Consider the following 24,556-nt stretch of genomic DNA (forward strand, 5'->3'; position numbering starts at 1 on the left):
GAGAAATAAAACTATCTTGGTCTGTATTGCAAATAAAAAAAAATAGATAAAAAATAAAACAAATCACCTTTCCTACACGGGTTCGTCGCTTGATCTTGCGTTGTAGTCTAGTGTATTGTATAAGCGTTGAAATGAATTATCACTCAAATGAATTGAATTAAAAAAATCATATTAGTGATAGCGAAATAACTATTTTGTTTTGTTTTTAAGAAACCATTTACAAAAAATAGAAAACTTGAATTATTCTTCTTCTAAATCGAACACCTTCCTTTTCAATGTTTCGAATAAAAAACTCACATTCCTACGTGTTTTTTTTCTATAATAAATCATTGCTTCCCTATAAATAAATCAATTCAAATAAATTAGAAAAAATAGCTTGAGTATGTTCCATTAAAAGGCTAGCACATCCAAGTACAAGCAATGAAACGCCCGCAACCATATGCATTCCCTCCCATAGGTTTGTATTTTCCACCGCATTCTCTCTCCCTTTTCGTTCAGCCTCGATTGTACTATTTGCTTGTACGCTGTACGGGGCGTTTTATACGAAACCACCCTCGTGCAGAAAATTAGCCCGTGGGATCTAAAGTAACGCCTCACCAGTTCTCAAATGGTGAGCCGCCGAAAAAAAAAAATTCACTAACCCATAACATGAAACTATTCGCAAATTACTAGCGTGCTCGCATTTGCGCACACGTTGCGCAATGGTTGCAAAATAGCACAACATCAGGTCGGGACGGGAAAAGGTAGTTCGGTAGACCATTTTTAATGGTAGTTTTGTTTGGTGTAATTGTGTGACTCTCCATGTTTACGATTATACAGAAATCGACCAGTCCGAGCGAGATGTGTCAAACCCTAATCGTACGATCGTAACCTTGATCTCGGCTCGGCTAGAACAGAGTGATCGGACCGATCCCAAACGCAGCATTGAAGGATCTAGTTTACAATTATGTACCGTCTGTCATCTTCAAAAACTGTGCCTTGAGTTTAGGCTTCTTTCTTTAAATTTAATACCACACCAGCAACAGAAGGATAGTTCTCAGGGTGCTTCTGCTTCTCTCCCACCCGTCAATTAAATGGGTAACCAATTTGACCTTATCCAAACGGTTTCGGTTTCGGCAGGTCGGAATCGTAACTGCGGATCACACGCATCAAACAAACAGCACCGTTCCATCGAAATGAGACCTACATTCTTTCGTGACCTTGGACGGTAAACAACCGCAACGATGGTGATGACTTTTAATTGCCTACTCTTCCACCGGTAGCGATGGTTTTACAATGATGGTGATCGCTGTCAGATGCGTTCTTGCTGTGATGACAATTAGCTATGGCTTCCGTGGCGTGGTTAAGCCGATGAAGATGCAGCGATCGTACAAGCGGAGATTGATATGATCAGCGGTGGCAATTGGCTGCCGGAACAATAATCCATCTAGCGCTAGTGATTCTCTTGCTTTTTTGTTAACGCGCCCAACAATTCTTCCTCTCGGATGACCCCAAAAAAGACGGTTGGTGCGTTTGTAATGTAAAGGTGGGTGGTAATTTCGAATTAACAATGCAAATTCCACCCACATTTTGTGCACACCTTTAACTAAGCTCACGTAGGCACCATCGGTACTTAACCCAATCCAAAGCCCTTTCGTAGGTTAATGCTTTATTACATCTTGGTCTCCTCTTCGTGATGATTACACGGCGGTTTGCCGATATTGAAGTTCTGAGGCTTCGCAGCAATCGTGGCCTAGTAACACACCGATGATTAGGCCTGTTTATTTACCGTGGTCAGTCGTACTCTTTTTCTTTAGCAGTTTTTCGTGATGAAACCGTGTGGTTAAGTGCAAGGCGACAAGTAAGCAAAAAATCTACTCCGAAAGAATGCACCATCGAATTTTGCCTGACCGGGGGGAGGACCATTTCTCAAGCGCATAATTCACCTAACCGGGTGCTAATCACGTCATTCGTCCTCCTCCTCCTCCGAATCATGGGAACAATGGGCCGCATGAAGAAATTGGTAAATCCACGAATCGGTTGATCGGCTGACATGCTAAATGAAGCGCTAGAAAAAAAACCTCCCAAAACGTGCAAAAAGAAAAAACTCCACCTTTAGACGGCGTTCGAAATCGAGAAGATCTTAATTGGGTTGGATGGTTTGTGCAGTTCGTCAGCTTCACGCTTTGATAGGTAGTGGAGTGAGCATTATGCGGATTTTTGTTTTACGGTTGCGTTTTATTGTTTTTATTTTGTTGGTTGAAATCCTCCCCGCAAGAAGGTATTTGTTTTGCATTGTCAAATAATGAGATCTTGTGTGAAATGTGTCAAAAGTGATCGATGATAGTTCCGCAAGATAAACAACTGTTTGTCGTGAAAATACTGGGAAATGCGAGAAAAACGAAAAATTCTTCCAACGTTCGTTGTTTTGCATCTGTCGGAGATTTTTGGAAGATATTTTATTTATCAAATCTTTCTTTTTTAATTTTTTTTGGTTCAAAATGTGTAATGTTTTAAAACATTCTTAATTTCCTATTTTTTAATTTTATATTGTTAATTTATTGTTTTATAGTTTATTGTTAGTTTTTTCATGTTTCCAAGAAGTTTCATTTTTTACATACCATTAGCTGTTCAACATCTCTTCGTAAGCAATAATGTCTGCTTCTAATGTGCCTTCTACCACAATTCCTTCGAAGTCGAATCAATGCCAACAGCCCTTTTCCCTTTCGATCCCTTGCGGTCCACACAACATTTCCAACCGATCACCTTTCGCCTTTCAGCAGACGACAACTACCATAATTCTATTCATCATCCTGTGATGCCCTTCGCTAACCGATGGTAATTACCACAGATTAATGCCTTCACGTCGTAAACATAATGTTGCGGTTGTGGATCACCTACACACCAAGAATTCTGCCTCCCCCTATTCGGGGGACACCTTCTCGTTTGAGCGCATCCCATTCTCTCTCGTGCCAAACAGAAAAAACACAGTAAAACTTCATCCAACAGGCTGTGAAAAGAAGCGGCGAGAGAACGTGCACGATCGCGAAGAAGGAAACCTTCTCCAAGCGGACCTTCGGAACAAACCGGGGCACGCAATATTTAGTGCAACTACTACTACTTTTAGTGTGGCCACCGTTCGGTGGCTAATGAAATACTTGTAAAAACCCAAAACTCCGATTGTTCCCATCGGTTATGTACGACCGAGCGGAAGGTTGTCTTAATTTTACGACACCGGCACCGATACTTTTCTCGCCACTCGCCAATGCTCATACATTCACCGTTCGTACGTCATATAAACCATTCGGATGACCTCTACCATCGGGTGGTAAGACATGAAAGCAGAATCATCTCATCATCCGGTCGAGCGGATCTGAATGTGATCTAAACGAGAACGGTCGCCGCATCTTCGAACGGTCGCACTTGTCACACGGCCGTTCCGTGTTAATGGCTTAACGATCGTTAAAACGTCCACCACACGCGATATCGCACATTGGTTGATCTTTGACAAGGTCGTGGTACCGCTGAAATCGCGATCAAGATCAACCATCCCTGCAAATACGCAACGGAAACACAACAATCGAAACCAATTCAAATCACGGCGCGCCGATCATGTTTGGTTTATTATTTACGAATGAAAAGAAGCTTCTGTGAGGCTCATTGTTCCTTTGGCGTTAGTTGATGGTAATTAAATGACTTCCTGTGGCAGAGACCAACACCATTAGGTAAAAGGGTCAATGAAAGGCGTGCAGAGACGGCCTCCTTTCATACACAGCAGCAAACAAACGTTACCATTCTAGTGTAATGTTGATGAGCAGGTTTGTTTTTTATTTCAACCACACAAGCCGTCCGATCTGCCGTAATGACATTAGACATTAGATAATGAATTGACCCTTGTACAGGCTTTGTGAATCAAAGCGGATGTAACGGAAGCTGCAAAGATTTACTGTCAGCACATGCGTAAAGATCCGTCAACGAAGTGTACCGTTCCGAACCGTTAAATTTTTAAATTTTTAGTTTTTTTTATTTTTTATTCTTTTTTTATTTAAAGCATTATTTGAGTAAAAAGAGACATATTACAACCAATTGGCATTAAAATAAATCAATTTATAAAATTTTGCAAAATTACTCAAAAAAAAGCTAAGGCTAACCTATTAGGAAATTTTCGAGTTTTCAGTTTTTTTTTATTTTTTTCTTATTTTTTATGCTTTCTTCTATTTAAAGCATTATTTGAGTGAAAAGAAACTTAGTTCAACCAATTCGCATCAAAATAAATCAATTTTTAAAATTTTGCTAAATTTCCCAAAATAAACCAAGGCTAACCCCTTAGGAAATTTTCGAGTTTTCAGATTTTTTTTATTTTTTTCTTATTTTTTATGCTTTCTTCTATTTAAAGCATTATTTGAGCGAAAAGAAACTTATTCCAACCAATTCGCATCAAAATAAATCAATTTTTAAAATTTTTCAAAATTTCCCAAAAAAAAACCAAGGCTAACCCCTTAGGAAATTTTCGAGTTTTCAGATTTTTTTTATTTTTTTCTTATTTTTTATGCTTTCTTCTATTTAGAGCATTATTTGAGTGAAAAGAAACTTATTCCAACCAATTCGCATCAAAATAAATCAATTTTTAAAATTTTTCAAAATTTCCCAAAAAAAAGCTAAGGCTATAGCCTTAGGAAATTTTCGAGTTTTCAGATTTTTTTTTATTTTTTTCTTATTTTTTATGCGTTCTTCTATTTAAAGCATAATTTGAGTGAAAAGAAACTTATTTCAACCAATTCGCATCAAAATAAATCAATTTTTAAAATTTTGCTAAATTTCCCAAAAAAAAACCAAGGCCTTAGGAAATTTCCGAGTTTTCAGATTATTTTTATTTTTTTTTATTTTTTATGCTTTCTTCTATTTAAAGCATTATTCGCCTATTAAGCTATTATGACGGGGTTAGCTAATGATAATGTTTGACATCTCTGGATTGAATGTGAGTGGTCAACAAAAGCCTTTAAATTATAAACTAGTTATATTTTTAACGATAAACTTCTGATCATTTTCAAACTATAAATCTAAGTTAGTAATGTACTGAAAGAATGGAATTATTTTCGTTACAATTGCAGAAACAATGGAAACCCTCTCTTGAACATAATATGAGAATCGACCATTGTGATCTTTTTTATGTTTCATGTTGTGCCCTAGCTGGCGCACAGGCTGAGAGAGAAGATTTGTTGCATACAATATTGCGCACAATTTAAACAACATTCCAAATATTCCGTTCTCATGAAGATAAAGGTATGTATTTAATTAATTGATTTAAATATATTCTGTTCACACCAGCTGCAAGAAAAATATTACTCAGTGTCTCTTTCTATTACCACATAAAACAATGGAATTTATTTCCAACGAATGTTTCGAGCATAAAATTGTTAAAGTTAAACTTATTCTAAATAAAATACCATGTCAGGGAGGTTTTTAAAATAGTAGAAACGACACATACGCAACCTATTTCTACTCACGGAACTTTCGTCGCACGAATCGAGGCATCGGTAACAGATATAGGATCATGTTGAAGGCACACAAACCAAGTGCGAAAGCAATGCTGGCGGCGATATCGGTCGTTTCCTGTGGATTGGCGCGTCCCAGTCGTTCCATCAGGAAGTCAGCTGGCTGGGGACATACGATCCCGTTCGCCGGTGTACAGTTCATTTTGCGACCCAAAAAGGTGGCGGTGTGAAGAAGCGAGCTGGCGTACTTTGTGTGTACACCCTTGGCATTTTCCTGCAGCCAACCGGGAAGTCCTTTGGTGGATCTGGAGATGGTAAAAAACGAGAAGTGAGGATAGAGCCCAAGATGTGATGGATGAAGCATTTGGTACCTGATAGTGCCACTGGCGAGCGTAAGACAGACGATCAGTATGTAGGACGCAGCAATGGCGGCGTTAAGCTGTGACTTCATGACGAGCAAAAACATGACGCACAGTTGCTCTGCTAGCATGAAACTGGTCCAGAGAGCCACCAGCAGATAGGTGAACGTCATACCGTCCGGATTGGCCGGGTCAAGCACGAGTGGGTAAAGAACGCAGGCAGCAACAGCCGACGAGATGAAGGAAAATGGTATCGAGACGGTATTGTAAGCAATCAGCATTGTGGCACCCGTGTAAAGTCCTTCCGCATATTCCTGACAGAAACGTTTTCTCCACGGAGGAACTGTAAATTGTAAATAATGGTGATGTTTTGTATAATTAAAACTCTCAAACCATTTTAAACGTTTCACTCTTACACAGTGCAATCGTTGCCCAGATACCAACGCCATAGCTTAGTGCAAGCACACTCATGATTAGACCACCTTTGCTGAAAAACCCATGCGCGTCATCTCCGGTTTGACCGTAGAACAGCCACAGCAATCCCATCGTGGCTGGCATAGCAAGAAGACGCAGAAACAGGGCCTTCATACCGGCATATCCACAGGAGAAGGTTGCCGCCAGTAGACGTCTACAATCGTGATGCCAAGCGAAAATCAGTTTTAAGTATTCAAAATTCACGGAGTGAACACACAACATTCGTGACTTACAGATAAAGGATTCCCCATACTTTCAGCTCACCCGGTTTTCCGTATGCTAGCGGTATCTTGCCACTACCGATTGGATTAATTGGTGCTTCCGGGATAGGAGTTTCACGAGCGAATCGTTCCACTAGGGCCTCAATCTGCTGGCTTGACTCTAGGAACCGATCCCGGGATCTAAAGGAAATGGAAGAAATGACATCGGATATTTTAATCGTAACTTCAAGATACTACGATATTCACTTCTTCGGATCGGAACGTATATTTTCATTGCAAAGAACCGGGACAAGATTAAAAATTAATAAATATAAACTTTATTTTTTCATCTCGATTTCCTTCTCGATCTCACATCCAGCAGTACCCCCTCACGGACTGCTCACATTCTGATGGAGATACATCACCATGTCCAGCTCGCGATCGCTCAACGCAAGCCGCCTTTTCTGCAGATCACGCTGCCCGGTCTGACCGAACAGCTGCCGCATCTCATCACAGGCCGCAGGAATGTTTAGTATACGCCGGCAAAGGCGCTTCAGCAGCGGGAATGCCGTCTCGTTTCGCCAGTACGACATTATGTCGACCGCACTCTCCAGCTTCACGTCCACGTACTGCTGAATCTCGTCGTCCACCACATCGTCACACTCGAGCTTGAGCGATGCGTCCATAAACTCGTAGAACCGCAACTCGGACGGTGGAAGTGAGCTGCGCCGCTTGCGGACCCCGTGTGTGCCGTACTGGCCCCGTTTGACTCGCTCGATACCTTCGAGATCAGCGTGCAGGTGTTGCTTCACCTTGGCAAGCGTTTCGTCACGCTCGTCGTCGGACAGAAAGCGCAACCCCTTAAACTTGGGGTCCAGAAACACCGCTATCCGGTGATAGTCATGCAGCGGGAAGTGGGTCCGCAGCTGTCCCAGTAGCCGTTCCTTCAGCAACCGCACCTCCTCCTCATCTTCCGGCTCGGGACGGAAGCAAAGTTCGAGTTTTTTGCGCCACAGAACAACCTCACTGATGGTGACGCCCGTGTCCGAGGCGAGACCCCGGATGGGTTCCCGGAATGGCTCGAGAAAGCGCTGAAGTACGGCAAGCTCCGGTGGCACAGTCTCATCTTCGTCCTCGTTCGGTGAGCTTAGCATGAAACGCTCAAGGTAACGTCCGCTATCGCACTGGAACATCTCCAGCACACGCTGCATGATGCTCCACAGCATCGTTACTGCGCACGGTATCAGTTCGTACTGTTCGCGCTGATTGCGAAGATTTTTCTCCGTTTCACTACAATCATCCGCTTCCGGTGGTCCACCGTACACCAGCTTGATCGGATCGGAAAAGGACCGTGCCAGACTGTCCTCGATAATACGCTGCAGGTGTTCAACATATGCAACCTCCTGACCGGTCACATCGAGCGTTTTTACGTGCAGTGGTCGGAAGTAGTAGTCGGAAGCGACCGTGTACGCGTTGATGGCTACGTAGCTGCGGCGCTCGTGCTCGTGCCGGAACAGACTGAAGCTGAACGTGAGATCGCAGTCCGACAGCACCTTGTTAAGCTGACCCTTTGCCTCGTGGTACATGGCCGGCAGAACAGTATCGAGCAGTGCGTCACGGGACGCTAGCAAACCTTCCGATTGCTGACCGTAAAATGCACCGATGTTGACCAGCATCTGTGCGAGCGTCCGGAAGCTTGGATGATCGAACAGATCCGCACTAACGATGTCTTTGTACAGTACGCATGCCTGTTGCCGGACCAGCTCGTCCTTTACATTCTGTGGCAGTGCCGTTCCACCACCGTACTTGATCATCTGCGGTGGAGCCGCTACCGATGTCGAGGACGGTGGCGTTGCTGGCGGTGGGACTTTACCAGCAATGGCTGCCGCTGATTTCGCGATGGATGCCGGCTTACCCTGGGAAGTGTTCCAGCTACTGGATACTTTCGGTTCGAGCTTCACCTCGACACCTGCCACTTTGATTTTGCAGCGATGTCGTAGTAAGCTGCCCGTACCGGTACTGGCTTTATGGAGTACAAGCCAACCACATTCGAGACAGCGCACGTAGTTCTGCTTTATTCCTTTATAGTACATCGGCATATAACGCTGCCAGGTGCTATTGTTGTTGTGGTGCTTCCGATACTCCAGCTCAGGATCTTTCTCAGCAATCATACGTTCGAGCTGATCCTTGGTCAGAAGGAGCGGATTATGCATCGCGGCCAGAGCACCGGATTTGAGCATCTGGTCTGTCAGCTGATAGGTAACCTTCCCCATCTGCAAACGCACGACGGCCGCCTTTGCGGAATAGCTGTCCGAGGTGAGCTTACGGAAGGATTTGTCCGGCTTGCCGGCTCGTATTTCCACTTCCGGTTCTGGTGGAGGTGCCTCATCGTTCGGCGTGTCTTCAAGGACCTGAACCAAGGCGTGACCTTCCTCTAGGGATAGTTCCGAATCAGCCTACAATAGAAAGCATATAATTAAAATGTTATTTAAGAAATATTTTAATTCTTTCGTGGTTCAAGTGACAAAACAAAATGGCAACCGTTTCGTTTTCTTTTATTTGTTGAAAATTGGAAATTTCAAAGGAGAACCTTTCTTTTCATTTTTCCAATTTATCATTAGAAAGGGAAAAAAATCAACAAGTGGTTTTTCTGGGATACTATTTTAGTCTCGGTCAGTTACAAAAACCACCGAGAGGGAGCCATTTTGAAGTGAAGAGAAAATGCACGATGAAACACAAACCAGAGAGCGAGAAGGAAGTAGAGAGTTGGGGAAAAACACGAACAAATGAAAAGGAAAACAGAACAACGTAAAAAGCTGTGAGCAACGGGAGCATGCCTGCTTCGGTTGCTTTCTGTAGGTTTATCCAAGTTGCCTTTGAAACGTTCTTCATCCCTGCGGCGACCGTTTGTTGAAGTTTGTGGAAGGGTAAATGCGAAAAACCAACTTGAAAGAAAACCACGCAATGAAGATTCCAAAACGATTTGGTGTAGAAGTCAACAACACGACACGTAAGGTTAGCACGAAACGAACGAAACACACCGCAGCAGCCGATGATCGTGCAATGGGAGTAGAAGAAGAAAACGAAAGCAGCTAGGCAGCAAAATGGTGGAAAACGACCTGTTCTGGAAGTGAGAAGGAAAAAAAGCTCCTCACCGGAAAAATCACCAATACCAAACAGCAAACAATCAGCAGAGAAACAATGCAGCAAATGCTTCTGGGTTGTGGGTTGTGAATTTTGCTGCATTTTGGCCGGGATATTGCGAACAGGAAGACGGGGTGGCTCCACTCGATCAAGAATACAGCAAGGAAGAAACATAAAATATGTAGCATACTTTCACGACATCACGCCAGACAATTCTGTGACCCAGCCAAGTTAACTTCAGGAGAAATAGAACGAGAAGCGAGAAATAACACTAACACACACGTTCGAACGAGAGCGTATGAAGAAACGCAAAGGAAAAAAGGAAGCAAATCAGCAAAACAAACCGCGCACAACAACAAACCCGGCTTTTTACGTTAATTGAGGGGGCGGTGGGGTGGTTTGTGCTTGGGGTTGTTTCTCGCAACTCCTAACCCTTCGCTAAACGCACGCACATACATGAAAACATGCTGAGAGAGCAAGTGTCTCGTTTCATGCGAGAGAGATAGAGAAAAAGAGATTTAAACGCGCGTACAGTGCAGTGCAAACAGTTTGCAACATACGTATGTAACATTTTATTTTGAATACAAAATATTTAAAGATAGAAAAACGTACTCCTAGAGCGCATAGAAAATTTAAAAACAAAACAAACATTAACCAAAATATAATTATTTAAAAAAAAAGTGACGAATATTCTACGGCATATAGGACAACAATAATATTTAAATTAAATAAAACATTACAAATTTCTAATTCATGAACGTTTCTGTTTAGCAAATAGAAACGAAACCATGTAATGATTAGTTACACACTGTAAGGAAGTTTTTTTACACGCAACATTTATCTCCGAAACCACACAAAGCAAAGACAACAAAAAACGCGTGAGCACAATTGTTTGCTTTATCTCACATTCGATTTGCTATCGCTCTCTAGCATATGCGTGTTTTGATAACCACAACGAGCCATCGTCGAGCAAGTGTCGGAAGAAATATGCATTATTACTAATTACTAACAAATATTGCAGCTGTTTAACGAAATATATTAAGCCACAAAGTTATAGTAATATTTTTAGTATTATAATTTTATAATTTATTTCGATCGGAAGCATTCAGAAACGCCTCTGGATAAAAATAGAAAAAGAAAACCTTACAGGGTAACCTTTTATTGCATATGTAAACAATTATTTATTGATTGTTTGGAAAGAAATCGAACACCGGTTTTCCCATGTTTCTGCACATACCCATTGGCCCAATGTGCACCGATACGTTCACTGAAGCGCGTACTGGCCGTACGGTTGTGGCTGTATTGCGCGTGAGTAGAGAAGGAAAAAAAGCGAAACCCACGACGTGACAAATGCTGTGACAAAGCAGCGCCATAATAACGTTAACTCCCTATTTGCTCCCCTGGTAGAGTCACACAACCAACCACCGCGACCAATAACAACAACAAAATCTGTCGAGTCAGTTGCAAACGAACGTAACATACAGAGGCAAGAAAACGCAGAAAAAAAACGAGTAAATTTGCCTCTCAGGTGCCATTCAAATCGAATCGCTTTTACTACACGAATGAGCACCGGTCGCCATTTTGTCTGTCACGAATATCACGCGTCACGCGTGATGGCTTACCTGTATTTCCGGTTCCGGCAGCTCCTCCTTGATGTTGGCCAATCCGACGGGCATGTAAAGCACCTGTGCCGGTTGAGCGGTGACGGCCGGTGGTGACGACGCCTCACAGGTGGACGCCGACGAACCACTGGTGGAGGAGGAAATGGACGAGGGTGCGCTCGGTGAGTTGCTGCTCTCGCTGCCACTGCCGCCCGTGCCCGTTGGGCTCAGCGGGGAATCTTCCGGTGAATCTCCGGTAAGGATGCTGCCGGTACCAAGCGTACCGACTATGGCGTCGTTCATATCTTTGAGATTAATTTCAATGTTCTTCTCGGTGAATTTCGCGTCACTCACTGTGACATTAGAATAGTAATTCGTTCGAAAAAAAAACCCACCCCTTTAGTGAACTTTGTCGTACGTGCAGCTCACGACTTCACCATCGAGCAGTCACACACGGGGTAGTGGTTGGTTGCGTTGCTTGTCGTGCCGTGTTGTGTGCGTGAGATGACGCCATTATTTCCGTGCTTTTGCCACCGTGTGCCTTTTGGCGTTACAAAAGCACACCACAGTTCTGCTCTCGCACACAGCGCAGAATGTTACCGTTTTCACGAAACGCACACATTCACACACACACACACGTTTGCACCCCTTTCACGGATTGAAAAAAGATGCAGCAGCCAGCCGGTGGTTGTTGTTTTTCCCTCTTGTTTTTTTTGTTGCTTTGTTTGTCCGTAGTTTGACGTTTCCTGGTATGTAAGACTGCCGTCACGCAGCAACGCGGGTGAATGCGTTCGTGCGTTCGTTATGCGTTAGTAGAACGTTCTCTGCACCCATACAAACAAACGAACAAAGCTCGTGTCACCAGTCGGATTCGTTCCACCCCTGGTTGCGTATTTTACAGCACTGAAATTTAAAACAATTTCCAGCCACCGGCTTCAATCCACTACGAATCAATAGCACAGACAGTAAAACATGAAATCAGCACGTTTGCTTCTATTTCTTCAACTCGCTCGCACACTCGTGGCTGCTCACTTGCTATCTCCTTCGTACACGTTCACCGCCAACTATGTTACGGTGTGGAAGATAACGTAGTCGCGCTGCGTACCGCTCTCGCAGGATTCCAGTGAACGATTGAAAGAATGCGAAGTCAGCGCATCCAGTCCGAGCCTCGAGTTATGTTGCGATGCGTTCTGATTCTCTCTCTCTCCCTCTCTTACACACACGCGCACTCTCCCGAGCTCGTAAGATTCTCTACAGTACGCAACCTTTTTTTTGCTGCTGCTGCTGCTGCTGGCAAAGGTGTACTTTACTCACACGGCGCACATACACCGCACGGTGCCCTTTTCCGTTCTGCGAAATCATCCACGGTTCAACATTCTATATTCACTCACGTTTCCCCATGTGCCCATGTTGCCACTAGCCAGGCCCTTTGCCCACAGCATCGTGTGTGTTGCGTGTTCGGATTCTCTTTTCCGTGTGCCGCGCGTCGTTGGTCACGTTTTCCCATTACACACTGGTCCGTTCTACGCCACGTCCGTGTACACCGTTTTCGCCTTCCTCTTCCACCGTCCGGGTGTCACTGTGTTTTGTGGTTCTTCCTTCCTTCGTTCCTTTCACATTGGCTTCACGGGCGGGATTTCCAGCAGTTCGTGGCTACCTGTTCCCCCTTGGCTGGATGCTTGGAATCGTCAAGCTTCCAGGGTCGTAAATGTGAGCGTTCTGTTTTTTTTTGGTACACCTTGCGAAGGGTCTTTTTTTTGAGTTTCCAGCATCGCAAAGTATTCTTAACCGAAGAGTATGAAATGCGTAAAACAAACGAAGAAGACACGATTTTTATGCTTCTTTTGTATTTTACTTTAAATTTTGTTTAGCCAAAGAAGCCAAATCATCTCTTGCACAGCAAATTGTAGCGAAAGTTCTTTAACAAAATATGATTCTAATTACCCCAAGCTACAATACAATGCGAACAATTATAGCAAAACTACAAAGTATAAAAAAAATCTCCCAAAAAGTTATATAATATTTACAAACATAACATAGCTTAAGTAAAAGTAAGAGGAAAAGAAACAAGTGAAACAAGAAAACTTGTTCTTTCAGCTAACAAATATAACGACTAAAGTATACCCACACACACACACAGTGTGCGATGATCTTCACACAAACCGTCCAGCGTCTTATTCCCGTCCATTCCAGCCAGATCCAAATGACGACGGCTGTTCTTTTCTCCAAAAAAAAAAAACAAAACCCCTCACAACCACACCACATTCGTGATCAACCCAGCGATGGCGCATTTTGCCATTTTGCGTGACTGCGTCTTCTTTCATTCTTCCTTCTCCACGCTGTTTGTTTTCCCGCACCGAGTGCACCCGCTTCTTCCTTACCACCCCGTCGTCCTCCCTCCCCATAACTCACCCTCCCTCAACGGTTGTACTTGTTCTGTCGCTTTTCCATCTTTCCCTTGTGCATCTTCGCACCTTGGCATCGCACGAATTGACCATACCGCACCTTCCCATCCTCACGTGCGGCAAGTGTTATCCTCACGTGTCTGCGTGTATGTGTGCACACGTACGTTAGGGCTAGTGCAGACGCACGCAAAGTACCTAGAACGTTCAACTCTCCACTCGCAAGACGCACGCACAACTCTCTCGTCTTTTGCGTAGTTCTCTTCACCTTTGGTTTTTTTTTTTGGTTAGCGTACCGGAGCCTCGATACGGTCACAAAATGCGATCCGTGCATGCAAACACCACTAACACAAGCGGACGTTCGTTTCGATGGCTATTCACCCTCACGAAAACTACCCTCGTTTTTGGCGTGATGATGGTAACGCTCCTGTTGAGGGGGTAGTTTCTTTTACTCGTCTATAAAGTACGACTCGGGAACGGGAATCTATCCGGCACCGCGAGAGAGAGAAAGAGAGAAGAAGAGACGTGCGTTGGGCAGTTTTTTTGCCGTGAATCACAGCAAAACCACATTATAGTACGCAGTCGAAACAACGACTTTAAGCGGGGTTCGTGACGTTTTGAAAACTTAACCGCTTGAGTAAACACATACGAAACAAAGTCGCCCCAGAAGGCGAGTTCTTGCCCGCTGGCACTAGGGAAGTAGGAGGTCAGCCCTTTTTTTACAACGTGACTTTCTGCACGTTTACAACGCTCTTTGAAGAAACGGTACCATGGTGGTACTACTATGGGGACATTTGTTTTGTTTAATTTCGGTACATTTCGTGGCACGGTCTCTCGTTAATTCGTGCCGATCGTACTGTGAACGGTCGTGACTCAAACACGACACGAAATGGCGTGTTACAGCGGGTGCCGTTAGGGTATAAATATTGTTATAACGGAGTATACATATTGTTCATAATATTTCTTAGGCATTCGTGTTGAAAATAAGACTTATTGATTGTGGAACATGTGACTGATTAGTAAACATTAACAAATGAAAAGTTTCCTTTAATCATATTAAAACTTACGAGAACATACCGGTTAGATAACAGATTATCAGTCTTATTTTTACTGGTGCACACGATCATAGGCCTAAGCCAATCTATATCATAATAATAATTACAAACAATGCTCAACAAGGTGAACAACTTTTAGTTAAACTACTGTGAAGTATTTTCAAAAGTAAATCATAATATTTACTTAAGAGTATGGTAAACATTTTTGTTAAGACCAGCACTTAGTCAACTTATCAAAAAAAAATTTAAGAAAATTATGAAATTCTATAAACGAGTCAAATATAATTCCTCGTCGATAATTCCCGTCAATAATTCCTCGAGAATATTAATAAATATTGGTAAACAAGAAAAAACAGATTCCAAAAAAAAAATAGAGAATTAAACAAAAAATAAAATACTTATTATTCTCTTCGTCGCCTTTTTCTGTAGTATGTAGACAAATAGATGATGTCACTATGAAAAGTATATTGAAAGAATTTGTCAAAATATTGACCGAAAGCTTTTCCGCGATAGTTAGGAATACACTATTATCCTGACAGACAGATTGACAGTTTTGTTTGACAGAATATGAGAAAGGATTTCTTATTCTAATAGAGTTAATATTGTAAGATTCGGTGTAAATATGCTCTCCTCATGATTTTTTAGATAAACAATACTAGAGTGTTTTATATTTCTAATTCTGTGTCTTTATCTGAACTGAACTCCGCAACACAAGGCTGTGGTTTTTTCGATATTAAAAAATATGAAATATTTTAAAGGTTATCCATATTGATGATAGCCACCAAAAAATATTCCAAAAAACTAGCCAAGGAGAACACATAACGCTTGGAGCATATTCGTAAATAAACTTTTAATTTAATGCAATCATACATTGCAGTCTCGCGCTAGTTTTTAAATTTAATCATCATATATGTTAATAGTACAAAACATAAAAAGACACTTACCTTCGATCGACGGTCGACAAACAAAGATAATACATTAGGGGATTTTCCAGTTGTGGACACGGGAAACCAATACCGTGGAAATATTCCAACATAGCTCTAGTGCCACCGGAGTAGACAGCACCTCCCAAACACAAAAACAATGCCCTAAAAAAACCCAAATAAATAAATCAGTATTATGAATTCCGAGTAAAGCCATGCTTTCCTTACCTATCCAAAAAGGGAAACACATCTGAGCGTGGTTTCTCGAGCGAGAGCAATATTCCACAGCCAGTTTTCTTGGCTGAGTTGGAAAGAATGCTAATCAGCAGGTAAGCGCTGAGTGGATCCAGACCTTGGGTCGGTTCGTCTAGTAGCAGCATCACGGGATCGCGCACCAGCTGAATACCGATCGCGAGTCGGCGCTTTTCACTAATGTTTAGGTTTTCCACTTTCTTATGAGAAACCTGCGACAAAGCAAGATCGGCAAGCACTTGGCGTACTTTGGAGCTTTTCAGATAGCCTCCCAGCTGAAAAGTAGCAGCAAAGTATTAAAAATTTATGAAATTGTATATCATTCACGTCAAGCGTTCATTTGCTTACGATGGTCGGTGTGTAGTGGAGCGTTTGTGAAACGGTCAGTCCCGGGATGAAATCACAGGCATGCGTAACGTATCCGCAACGCTGTTGGAACAGCGACTTCGTTAGCGGTGCTCCATTAAGCAGTACCTGGCCACGGGACGAACCGTCCGACCGGCGTGCGATAACGTCCAGCAGGGCACGCTTTCCACTGCCCTTCGAACCGAGGATGGCCATCACTTCACCGCTGTGCACGGTCAGATGCACTCCCTTCAGCACCAGCGCCGACTGTCCACCACCATTGAAGCAACCGCCCGTATCAACCTACAAATCAAAACAAACGACATCAATGACTGTGCTAGCGGCGAACCTTGAGTGTGCGGCTGCATCACTCCGGAGCACGTTCACAGTGGGCACTCACGGTCGAGCCACGGTCTGTACGTACCTCGGTCGTGTGGTAGATGTTGTGCGCTTCAAGCACGTAATCACTCCCGATCATGCTGCTAGCTAGCTTTAGCGATCTTTCTTAGCGAAACAAGCGACGAACCCGAAGAAATGGAAAATATACGAACTCGTACAGCCACTCGTGAGTGCTTTTCGATGAAGTGGCACACTGTGGCAAACGAACACACGGTGGCAAGATGGAATGTACCACAGACGGTAACAGCAACAACCTCCACCGTCAAAGTTAAAAATGAGACTGTAGACGAAGATGATCGTCGGTGTGTCGTCGGAGTGCGTTCGCTTTTCCAGTGGGGGTAACTGAACAGTTGGACGAAAAGGTCCAATACAGGTTGAAATACGGACGCACCCGGGCTATGTGCCAGTGTTGGTAACGCTGTGAGTGCATAGTTAGAGTTGGAACCTGAAATAGAGATTTAAACTATTATTATACTTTCCTTACGCTGGCGTAAAAGAAAAGTTAAACTATTATAACTTTATTGGTTTATAGCATAAAATGTGTTGGTTCTACGACGATTTATAATTTCTTTTTGTAGTTTTAAGGGCAATAAAAATGAAATACTTTTTTTCATTTTTTAACAAGAAACGTCTTATCTTTCACTCAATTTTTTTTTGAGGTAATCTAATATTATTTAACAATCAATTTAATTAGCAAAACAGAATTAACACATTTTACCCAATTATAGTTTCATCATGCAATTATTTTGTATTCTGGAAATGTTGTGCCATCTTTCGATCCCTAGGTGTCTTTGACTAGCAGATCGTTTTGGTGATCTTTGCCTGTACGCAATGTTTACCTTTCTGCCCACGGTATGCTGCGTGTGGAAGGCGAAGCATAAACCCACACAAAGCACGCACCGGACGCGGTCGCGGACGCTTAGCTATGTGTGCGTGTACGAGCAAATCGCGCCGCTAGGGCACGATCGTGCTTGGAGCCACCCGAACCAACATGGCGTCCCGAGGAGGGTTAGTTGTAGTTTCGCTTCGCTGCCAGCAAGCCGCAGCAGCATCAAACGTCCAACGCGTACCTTACCCGTGAAGTGAGTTCTGCATGTTCTAAAGGCATTTCCGATTGTTAAAGAAAAACTCAACACCGACTAGTAGGAGGTGAATGGGAGGAGGATCGTAGAGATCAAGCTTCTTCTCTGCAATCAGTGAATAAAAAAAAAACCTTCAAAACCATTTCCTTCGGCGGGTTTTATCAAAGTGAAGAAGCTCCCTTTAGTGAACACATGCATTCCGACTGATGACTGACGCTAGGTGCTGCGTATGTGTGTGAGTGCGTGTATGTTAAAAGTAAAATGGAACAAAAAAAACCCCATAGTGTTGATTAAAATGCAAAACTCTTTGCGATTATGACACTACGAGATCGAGATCACAGCTTTTGAAGGTTGCAGAGGTCATCTCATTGTTTCATTTTCGTGGTACCGCGTGTTTCCGCCAACGCAATAGTGTTTATTCTATTTTCGCTTTATGTGCTGTTTTGTCCGTATGTCTTTGGCACTGTTGTTGTTTGTCTATTTTTTTGGCAGTGTTGGTGAGCACATTAGAATATTCTATGATTCATTCGGTACAGCTGGTTGCAGAAATGGTGGTAGCAAAAGTGTTCACTAACCGTTGCACAATTGCACAACCGTTGCGGGCGGTTGGGTGCATCGTTTAGCTTTCGCAAGCGCTTCATTCTTTTTCCCATTTGGTTCTAACTGTTCGGACACACATACATACAGTGCGATTTGTTAGACGCGCTTAACGCTGAAAGAATTTTTTTTGGCTCCGTGGTTGATGAGAGAATATTTAGTTTAGATAAATTCCATATTTGGCCACATGGCCGAATCGATGATCTATCCACTCAAGAGGATGATAGGAAGAAAGATGAGATCACTGAAACGATTTGGCTTCGTTTGATGATCTGGTGAGTGTACATAAGAATGTGAGTGTGTGTGCGAGAGAGAGAGAATGTTGAAAGAATAAGCGACATCACCCGGACGTTCTTCATGCTTGTGGCACACAAAGACAGGTTTTTGTACCGCGACATCGAGAAGAAAGATTTCAACGCGTGTAAAAGCAACGAACGTAGGATTAATTCTTGCTCGTTGTCTAAACGCCAAAAGAATGCCTTTATCGAGGTCAGTTTAGCAGCGTGAAATAAATTTTCAATCCCAAACTCGTTCCCCGCTTGAACGGACAGGTTGCTTTAGCAGGTTAGATGTTAAACCTTTTATCTAAATTTTCCTTTTTTTTGTTTTTTTGTTAACTTGAAGCGAAAAGATTATTTCTTAAGAGCTTCCAAAATAAACAAGTCGTGAACATTGGGTGATTGGAGGGACGGAGAAAAACAGGTGTGAAAATCGAAAACCCTTTTGCAATGAGATGAAGCAAGGGCAAAAGCGAAAAAGAAAACCATCGGTCGAGAATGTAAAACAGTTAACCCCGTTTCGGTGTGAAAAAGTGATCACGGTCAGCCTTTGATACCTTCGCTGGCTGGGTGGCGCGAGCTGGACGAAAAAAAGCAAAGAAAGAACAAACATAAAACCGTCCCCGAGTGACCGAAAATTCCTCCCGGCTGACCGTGAAACAGTGTCAAGAGTGAAATCTTTCGCTCCCCATCCCAACTGGAGAAGGTTACCTTGCGCTGGTCGTCCGCAACAAGTGATCATCAATTTGCCGAGACGACTGATCTTCCGGCTGATTCCCATTGGCACACCGAATTAATGTGATCCAGTTTTGTTTCTTTTTTTTATGGTTTTTTTTTCTGCGTCGCTTCGTAGTGCTATCCTAGATTCGACCATGTGAACCCGCGGTGTGAGCGGAATGTTTAAGAAAGTGAAAGAAGAATTTTGAATAATATAATAAATTTATAAAGTTTTGATGGAAGCAAAAACAAACAACTTGTAGCAGGAAAAAAGAGAAAACGAAAAGAAAAGAGTGAAACAAATATAAACGGAACTGAGTGATCTACTTTGTGCGATATAGAAATTGTTCAATCAAGAAGCGGCACACACTTAAAGGCATCTGTAACGAAGTTTTGATTTAGAAAAGGTAAGTGATTATATTAATCTCTACTCCTAAGGTGATGAATGAAGGAAATTCTCCATTTGCATAATCATTCACACATGGCAAAGCAAAACAATATTGAAGGAAAAGATGAGCATTTAATTAATAAAATGCAAATTCACAAAAGCGATTCACAAAAAAAAACGAAAAGTAAAAACAAAGCTTAGTAGTTACCCCATCGTTTTAGCTTAACTTTGCGACGTGGAGGTCATTGCGTCTTCCTTAAAACAAAAACACAAACGGACACAGTAAGGTGACGAATCATGGAAATGCCACGGAAACCGACAAATGTAACCCAAGGTTTTTGTATTTTTCGGTAAAGATTCGAAGTTGTTTTGGATTGCGTTCGGTTTGGCGGGTTTTCTTTTGCTCGTTTGAATGTCTTGGCGTGGCGTTTGGATCGATGGTTAGATAGTTTGAGGGTGAGCACAAACTGAAGGAAATGGTGCATCGGCTTTTCCGGCACCCACCATTCGGTACTCTGGCCGCCTCCATCGCAAAGGGAAACCGAAAAGCCGGCCGTCCATGAATTATGGATGAACCTGAAAGCAACTGAACCACGTCCGCAGCACTTTTCTTGACAGTTGGAATCTCCTTCCCCTTCACCGCAATTTAAGTAAGTTTCATCTTGGTGGCTTACTTGACGATACGTCCCGCATCAGCGTGACGTTGAACTTGGACCGGGAAGATGCCGCGCTACAAAGCTTGCGCGCGGCTTTGAAGATGAAACGATGTTGCGGTTATGTTTATGGCCAGCGATTTCCCGACGTCTCTTGCGCCATATACCGTCACTACCGTTCGTACACGTATGTTTTTCTTACTGTTGCTTTTCATTTGATGGTTTCATTTTTCAAACGAATCTAAACGCTAAACAAAACCTATCGTCACCCGAGAGACAAAACCGAAACCTCAATGAGGTCAACCGAACACCAAGAAATCGGTGCGCACTCGTGCGTGTTCCGTGCAGAGGCCGTCAGTTGATTATTTTATTTAACAAGAACGTGTAACTATTAGCACACACACAACATAAAAAAACACATTACACAAAATGCACAATTGTGCGAGGTTTCTTCGGAAATGTTATTTTTCATCTCCCCTCACTATCATAACAACGGCAAGGTTGTGTAGTGTTTTGTTTTTGGGAGCCCTTTAACGATATTGTGCACTTTTACAAGCACCATAATGTGTGTTGCCGTAACGATAATGCTTAACAGTAGGTGAACTGTGGTTACAGCTCCGAGATGGCGCCCTTTACCTTACCGAATTCAGGGGTTCGTTGTTTAATCGTTCAATAAAGTCACTCAACCAAACCTAAACAGTGCAGTACTCTCGGTGCATTCATAGTCGATTAATGTTGCACTAACACTGATATATACAACTGCAAACCATGCTGCATTCCAGTAAAGGTGCTTAGGTACTAATAAATATAAATGGTGGACATAATGGTCATAAAATTCGAAATTAAAATTGCATTCCACACTCGATTGGGTTCCAAGGGTGGAACGTGCCTGACAGGAGGACGCTCGTGACGCCGGCTGCACGGCTCGGTACGGGGTTAGTTGGGTGAGCTTTTCCGAGCTTTAGTGACCTTGGTAGGAAAGGGAAGGAGGAAGCCAAAAACAATGCGTGCCACGCTGGGGGTAAACAATATCTCGGACCTTCGGAATGCAGTAAATTTGGGAAACTTTTCATACAGACGCGTCGGAATTGGCAAACAATCGTGGAGGAAATGTTAACTGCTTTCATTAGGAAGTATAAGGTGGTGTTCCTATTTGCTGTTTTACAGTCTGATAGAAGATAATTTAAGATCTTTTTCGTAAACAATACAATCTCGAGGTTGAACCAGTAGTTGTTGGTAACAGGAAGAAGAAGGTTTAATTTTTAATGAATCTCATACCGATGACAGATTGTCGATGTTTCAAGGATATTATTATTGTAAATTAATTACTAAATGGCATTAATTATGAGAAGAATGCAAGGTAGACATATGATCTATTTTCAGTTGGATTATGTAAATTGGCTTCGGTAAAACAGAATTCCACCATCGAAAACCTTCGTTCGGTGTGACGAAAATTAAACCCAACACCGCAAACCGGCTGTCTATACCTTTCGTTTTCTCGGTTCTTTGCTTACTGTTAAATTCTATCCGTAACAGAAATACTAAAAAATGTTCTTCGAGACAAGTATTAAAACTTAAAAAAATAAATCAGTTTAACTTTTTTGGTGCCTTGTGGCGTTTATTCATTTAAATTGTGATCAAATTAAAAGCCATTGAATGCCACCATATATTGTCTTGACATTTCGATTTTATTATTTTATGACATTTTATATTGCAGTTCTCCTTTAGTGGCATTAATGGCATTTATTCTAAAATGGGAATTTCGTCACATATTGTCATACTCGGATAAATTATTTTCACCCTCGGTTTGTTTGGGATCACAATCAACTGATTAAAATTCTTCGTTTGTTGAGTTGGAATTGACCCATTCTCTTGACACTGATGTCAATAGAAAATGAACTTCAAACAGGCCATTATTAACATGCCGATGGCGTCCTTTCGTGTATGAAATCATACTCAATAGGAAAAAATTCTATTAAACTGCATTATTTGTGCCACACAATTCGTGCAAATATTTATATAATTTGCATTCCCAACCTCAACAAACGATGAGTAACTAAATCCTCGCGAAGCCTCCACACAAACACAACATTGCGAATGTTTTATTCAACATCCAACATTGCCGTTTTGCATTATTACTGACCGATGCGCAATCCGATCCTTTTGGGAATGACGTGCGTAGCATCCAAAAAAAAAAAGCTACGCACCCCGAGGCACAGTTCAATTTCTGCGCCCAATCGTGGGGAGCTAAATTTCTCTTTTGTACTCAAAACTGGCTCGGAAAAAAATAGCCTCCGTCCACAACACAACTGCTTGTGGTCACACCGAACACAAGCCGCATGATCCCAGGCATTCGTTTACATGAGCATTGACTGTACACTTTTTACCGGACATGGCCAATGTGCACAAAATTGGCAAAAGCAGGGGGTAGTAATAAAAAAAAAAACAATCAACCATCACGAAAAAACCACCTAACCCCATTTCTACGGCCGATCAGGAGCCGAACAAAAATGCGATGAGCCCGAACGGTGGTGTTTTCCCCCGTAAAGTTGGTGGAAGTGAAGATTATGCTACACTCGGCCACTACCGGAACACTTTGTGGGATTCAATTCTTCTTTCTTCTGTGCGTGTGAGTGTGTTGTTCTTTTTTTTTTTTTGGTTAGAAATTATGTAGCGATCGTGCAAATTTGTTACTTTGCTTGCTCGCTTTCCTTCAGTTCGGTATGAACTCTTAGCTGCTTCTCACAACACGCACACCTCGTGTTCCACCCACCGTGTACGGTACGGATATGGGCGAAAGCCCGGAAATGGAAGATGATCGATCGATTTTCCACCTGGTACGCAAAGCGATCGGAGATGAGATGCATGATACGCTAATGCAAATTGCAATCACGTTTGCGAGAAAATGTGGCGCTGACGATATTCGCTGTTGGAGCGAAACGTACAACGGCAACCGAGGGGAAGGATTGATTTTCACCCTCGCGAGTCTCTGCTCCAATCATAAGCCTCATCATCATACGGTATCATCCGCAGCGTCCTCCGAAGTAGTGCATGTAAAATTGGGTAAATTGAAATATTACTTAATTGTTTATTTGTTTACGTACGGCGTGTTTTTTTTTTGGCTGTTCAACCGCAAGCTGTTGTGGTGATGGAAAAGAAAGCTAAAGCCTCACTCGTTTAATCTGCTGCTTAATTTGGGTAAAGCCTTTTTGCTTCCTCTTTCACCACATGGGTGCAGTCACTATTGGTAGAAGTGAAACCACACATTATTATTTCGCAGACAACATACCTTCCATCAACCCCTAAATCGATCATGCACACACTTCCATGGTGCGTTACAAGCGGCGAAGTGTAGCTTCCGATAAAATAAGCAAGCAAACGATTTTTGGGTGCGATTTATGTTGGGAGTTTTTTCTCACTCTTCCCTCGGTTCTCTTCCGAAGACTACAGAACCGTTACAGTGATGTGCTTTTTGGCCACACAATTATTTGTGCGTTTTTATTTCCGTGGTATTGTGGTAGAAAGAGAGAGAAAAAAAACTGGGCCAACATGGTCCCGAGCGGGTGTGTTCTGTGGGTAATCGAGTATGGCACAGGCGGACGCATTTCGTTATCATGGGTGCTGCTGGTAGTGCTAAATGATGAGGGTTCGATGAGCTCAATTTGATCGTGACGATCGGCATGAGGGTGGCCTGGTACAGTTGCGATCATCAAGCACGAAACTGATCGAAATAAGTGTGTGGCTCTTAGTTGATCTAGTTTCGATAGCAATGCTCCAGTTTTCTTTTTATAAATTCATTTTAAAATAATTTTCAAACAGTACTCACAGAAACCTTTTCTAAAATCTAACACCCTCTAAAGTGATGATCGCCGAACCAAGATCTTACTTCTTGGAAGCTTACAACTTAAGCCTGTATCTCCTAGAATTGTTTATCTCACGAGATTTACACGTAAAGTCCAAGTACTCAGTCTTGGATGACTTAGCGGAGTTTAGACATTCCGTAAACGTTGGTTGGGAAAACTTCATTCAAGAACGATTACACTTAACCAATAGAACTGTGAGAAGTATTTTGAAGATAAATAAAGAAGGTTTCAACAATAAAGTTTTCAAGATGACGATGTAAGATGCAAACTTAAATTCCCTTGGGATTATCAGGTGGCTTTCAACATGCCATAATAAATGTTAACACTCCTTCGTTCCTTCAAGAAGATTT

At 42.5% G+C, this 24,556-nt stretch overlaps 3 protein-coding genes across 5 annotated transcripts in view; 1 reads left to right on the forward strand and 2 right to left on the reverse strand.

Annotated features, from left to right (window-relative positions):
* Positions 1–5,335: 5,335 nt before the first annotated feature.
* Positions 5,336–16,972, reverse strand: LOC125765526 (ATP-binding cassette sub-family G member 5). The gene is made up of 8 exons (XM_049430766.1): positions 16,654–16,972; positions 16,233–16,532; positions 15,861–16,159; positions 15,654–15,797; positions 6,541–6,708; positions 6,250–6,461; positions 5,846–6,176; positions 5,336–5,779 (listed from the first exon to the last, which is right to left on the reverse strand). The coding sequence occupies exons 1-8, from the start codon at positions 16,705–16,707 to the stop codon at positions 5,479–5,481; spliced, it is 1,809 nt and encodes a 602-aa protein (XP_049286723.1). The 5' UTR covers positions 16,708–16,972; the 3' UTR covers positions 5,336–5,478.
* Positions 6,823–13,141, reverse strand: LOC125765525 (uncharacterized). The gene is made up of 2 exons (XM_049430765.1): positions 11,274–13,141; positions 6,823–8,963 (listed from the first exon to the last, which is right to left on the reverse strand). Exons 1-2 carry the CDS (start codon positions 11,553–11,555, stop codon positions 6,897–6,899), a joined length of 2,349 nt encoding a protein of 782 aa, XP_049286722.1. The 5' UTR covers positions 11,556–13,141; the 3' UTR covers positions 6,823–6,896.
* Positions 16,973–17,616: 644 nt separating the features above from the next.
* The window catches only part of LOC125765524 (ATP-binding cassette sub-family G member 8), a 29,912-nt gene continuing 22,972 nt past the window's right edge, over positions 17,617–24,556 (forward strand). The window contains exons 1-2 of one of the 3 annotated variants that reach the window (XM_049430761.1): positions 17,617–17,710; positions 19,439–19,709. The gene's annotated coding sequence lies outside the window, so the exon portion shown is untranslated. Of the gene's footprint in view, positions 17,778–18,931; positions 19,710–24,556 lie in introns of all 3 variants that reach the window. The other 2 variants (XM_049430762.1, XM_049430763.1) reach the window with 2 other exon arrangements.

This window comes from Anopheles funestus, chromosome 2RL, assembly GCF_943734845.2.
Source record: "Anopheles funestus chromosome 2RL, idAnoFuneDA-416_04, whole genome shotgun sequence".
Classification (NCBI taxonomy): Eukaryota; Metazoa; Arthropoda; class Insecta; order Diptera; family Culicidae; genus Anopheles; species Anopheles funestus.

Excerpts from the sequence above, each read along its gene's own strand:
- LOC125765525 (XM_049430765.1), bottom strand. The coding sequence starts at position 11,555 with ATGAACGACGCCATAGTCGGTACGCTTGGTACCGGCAGCATCCTTACC. Across the intron at positions 8,964-11,273 it reads TGCCGGAACCGGAAATACAG|GCTGATTCGGAACTATCCCT; the intron begins GTAAGCCATCAC and ends TTTCTATTGTAG.
- LOC125765526 (XM_049430766.1), bottom strand. The coding sequence starts at position 16,707 with ATGATCGGGAGTGATTACGTGCTTGAAGCGCACAACATCTACCACACG. Across the intron at positions 16,533-16,653 it reads ACATCTACCACACGACCGAG|GTTGATACGGGCGGTTGCTT; the intron begins GTACGTACAGAC and ends TTTGATTTGTAG. Across the intron at positions 16,160-16,232 it reads TCCACTACACACCGACCATC|CTGGGAGGCTATCTGAAAAG; the intron begins GTAAGCAAATGA and ends GCTACTTTTCAG.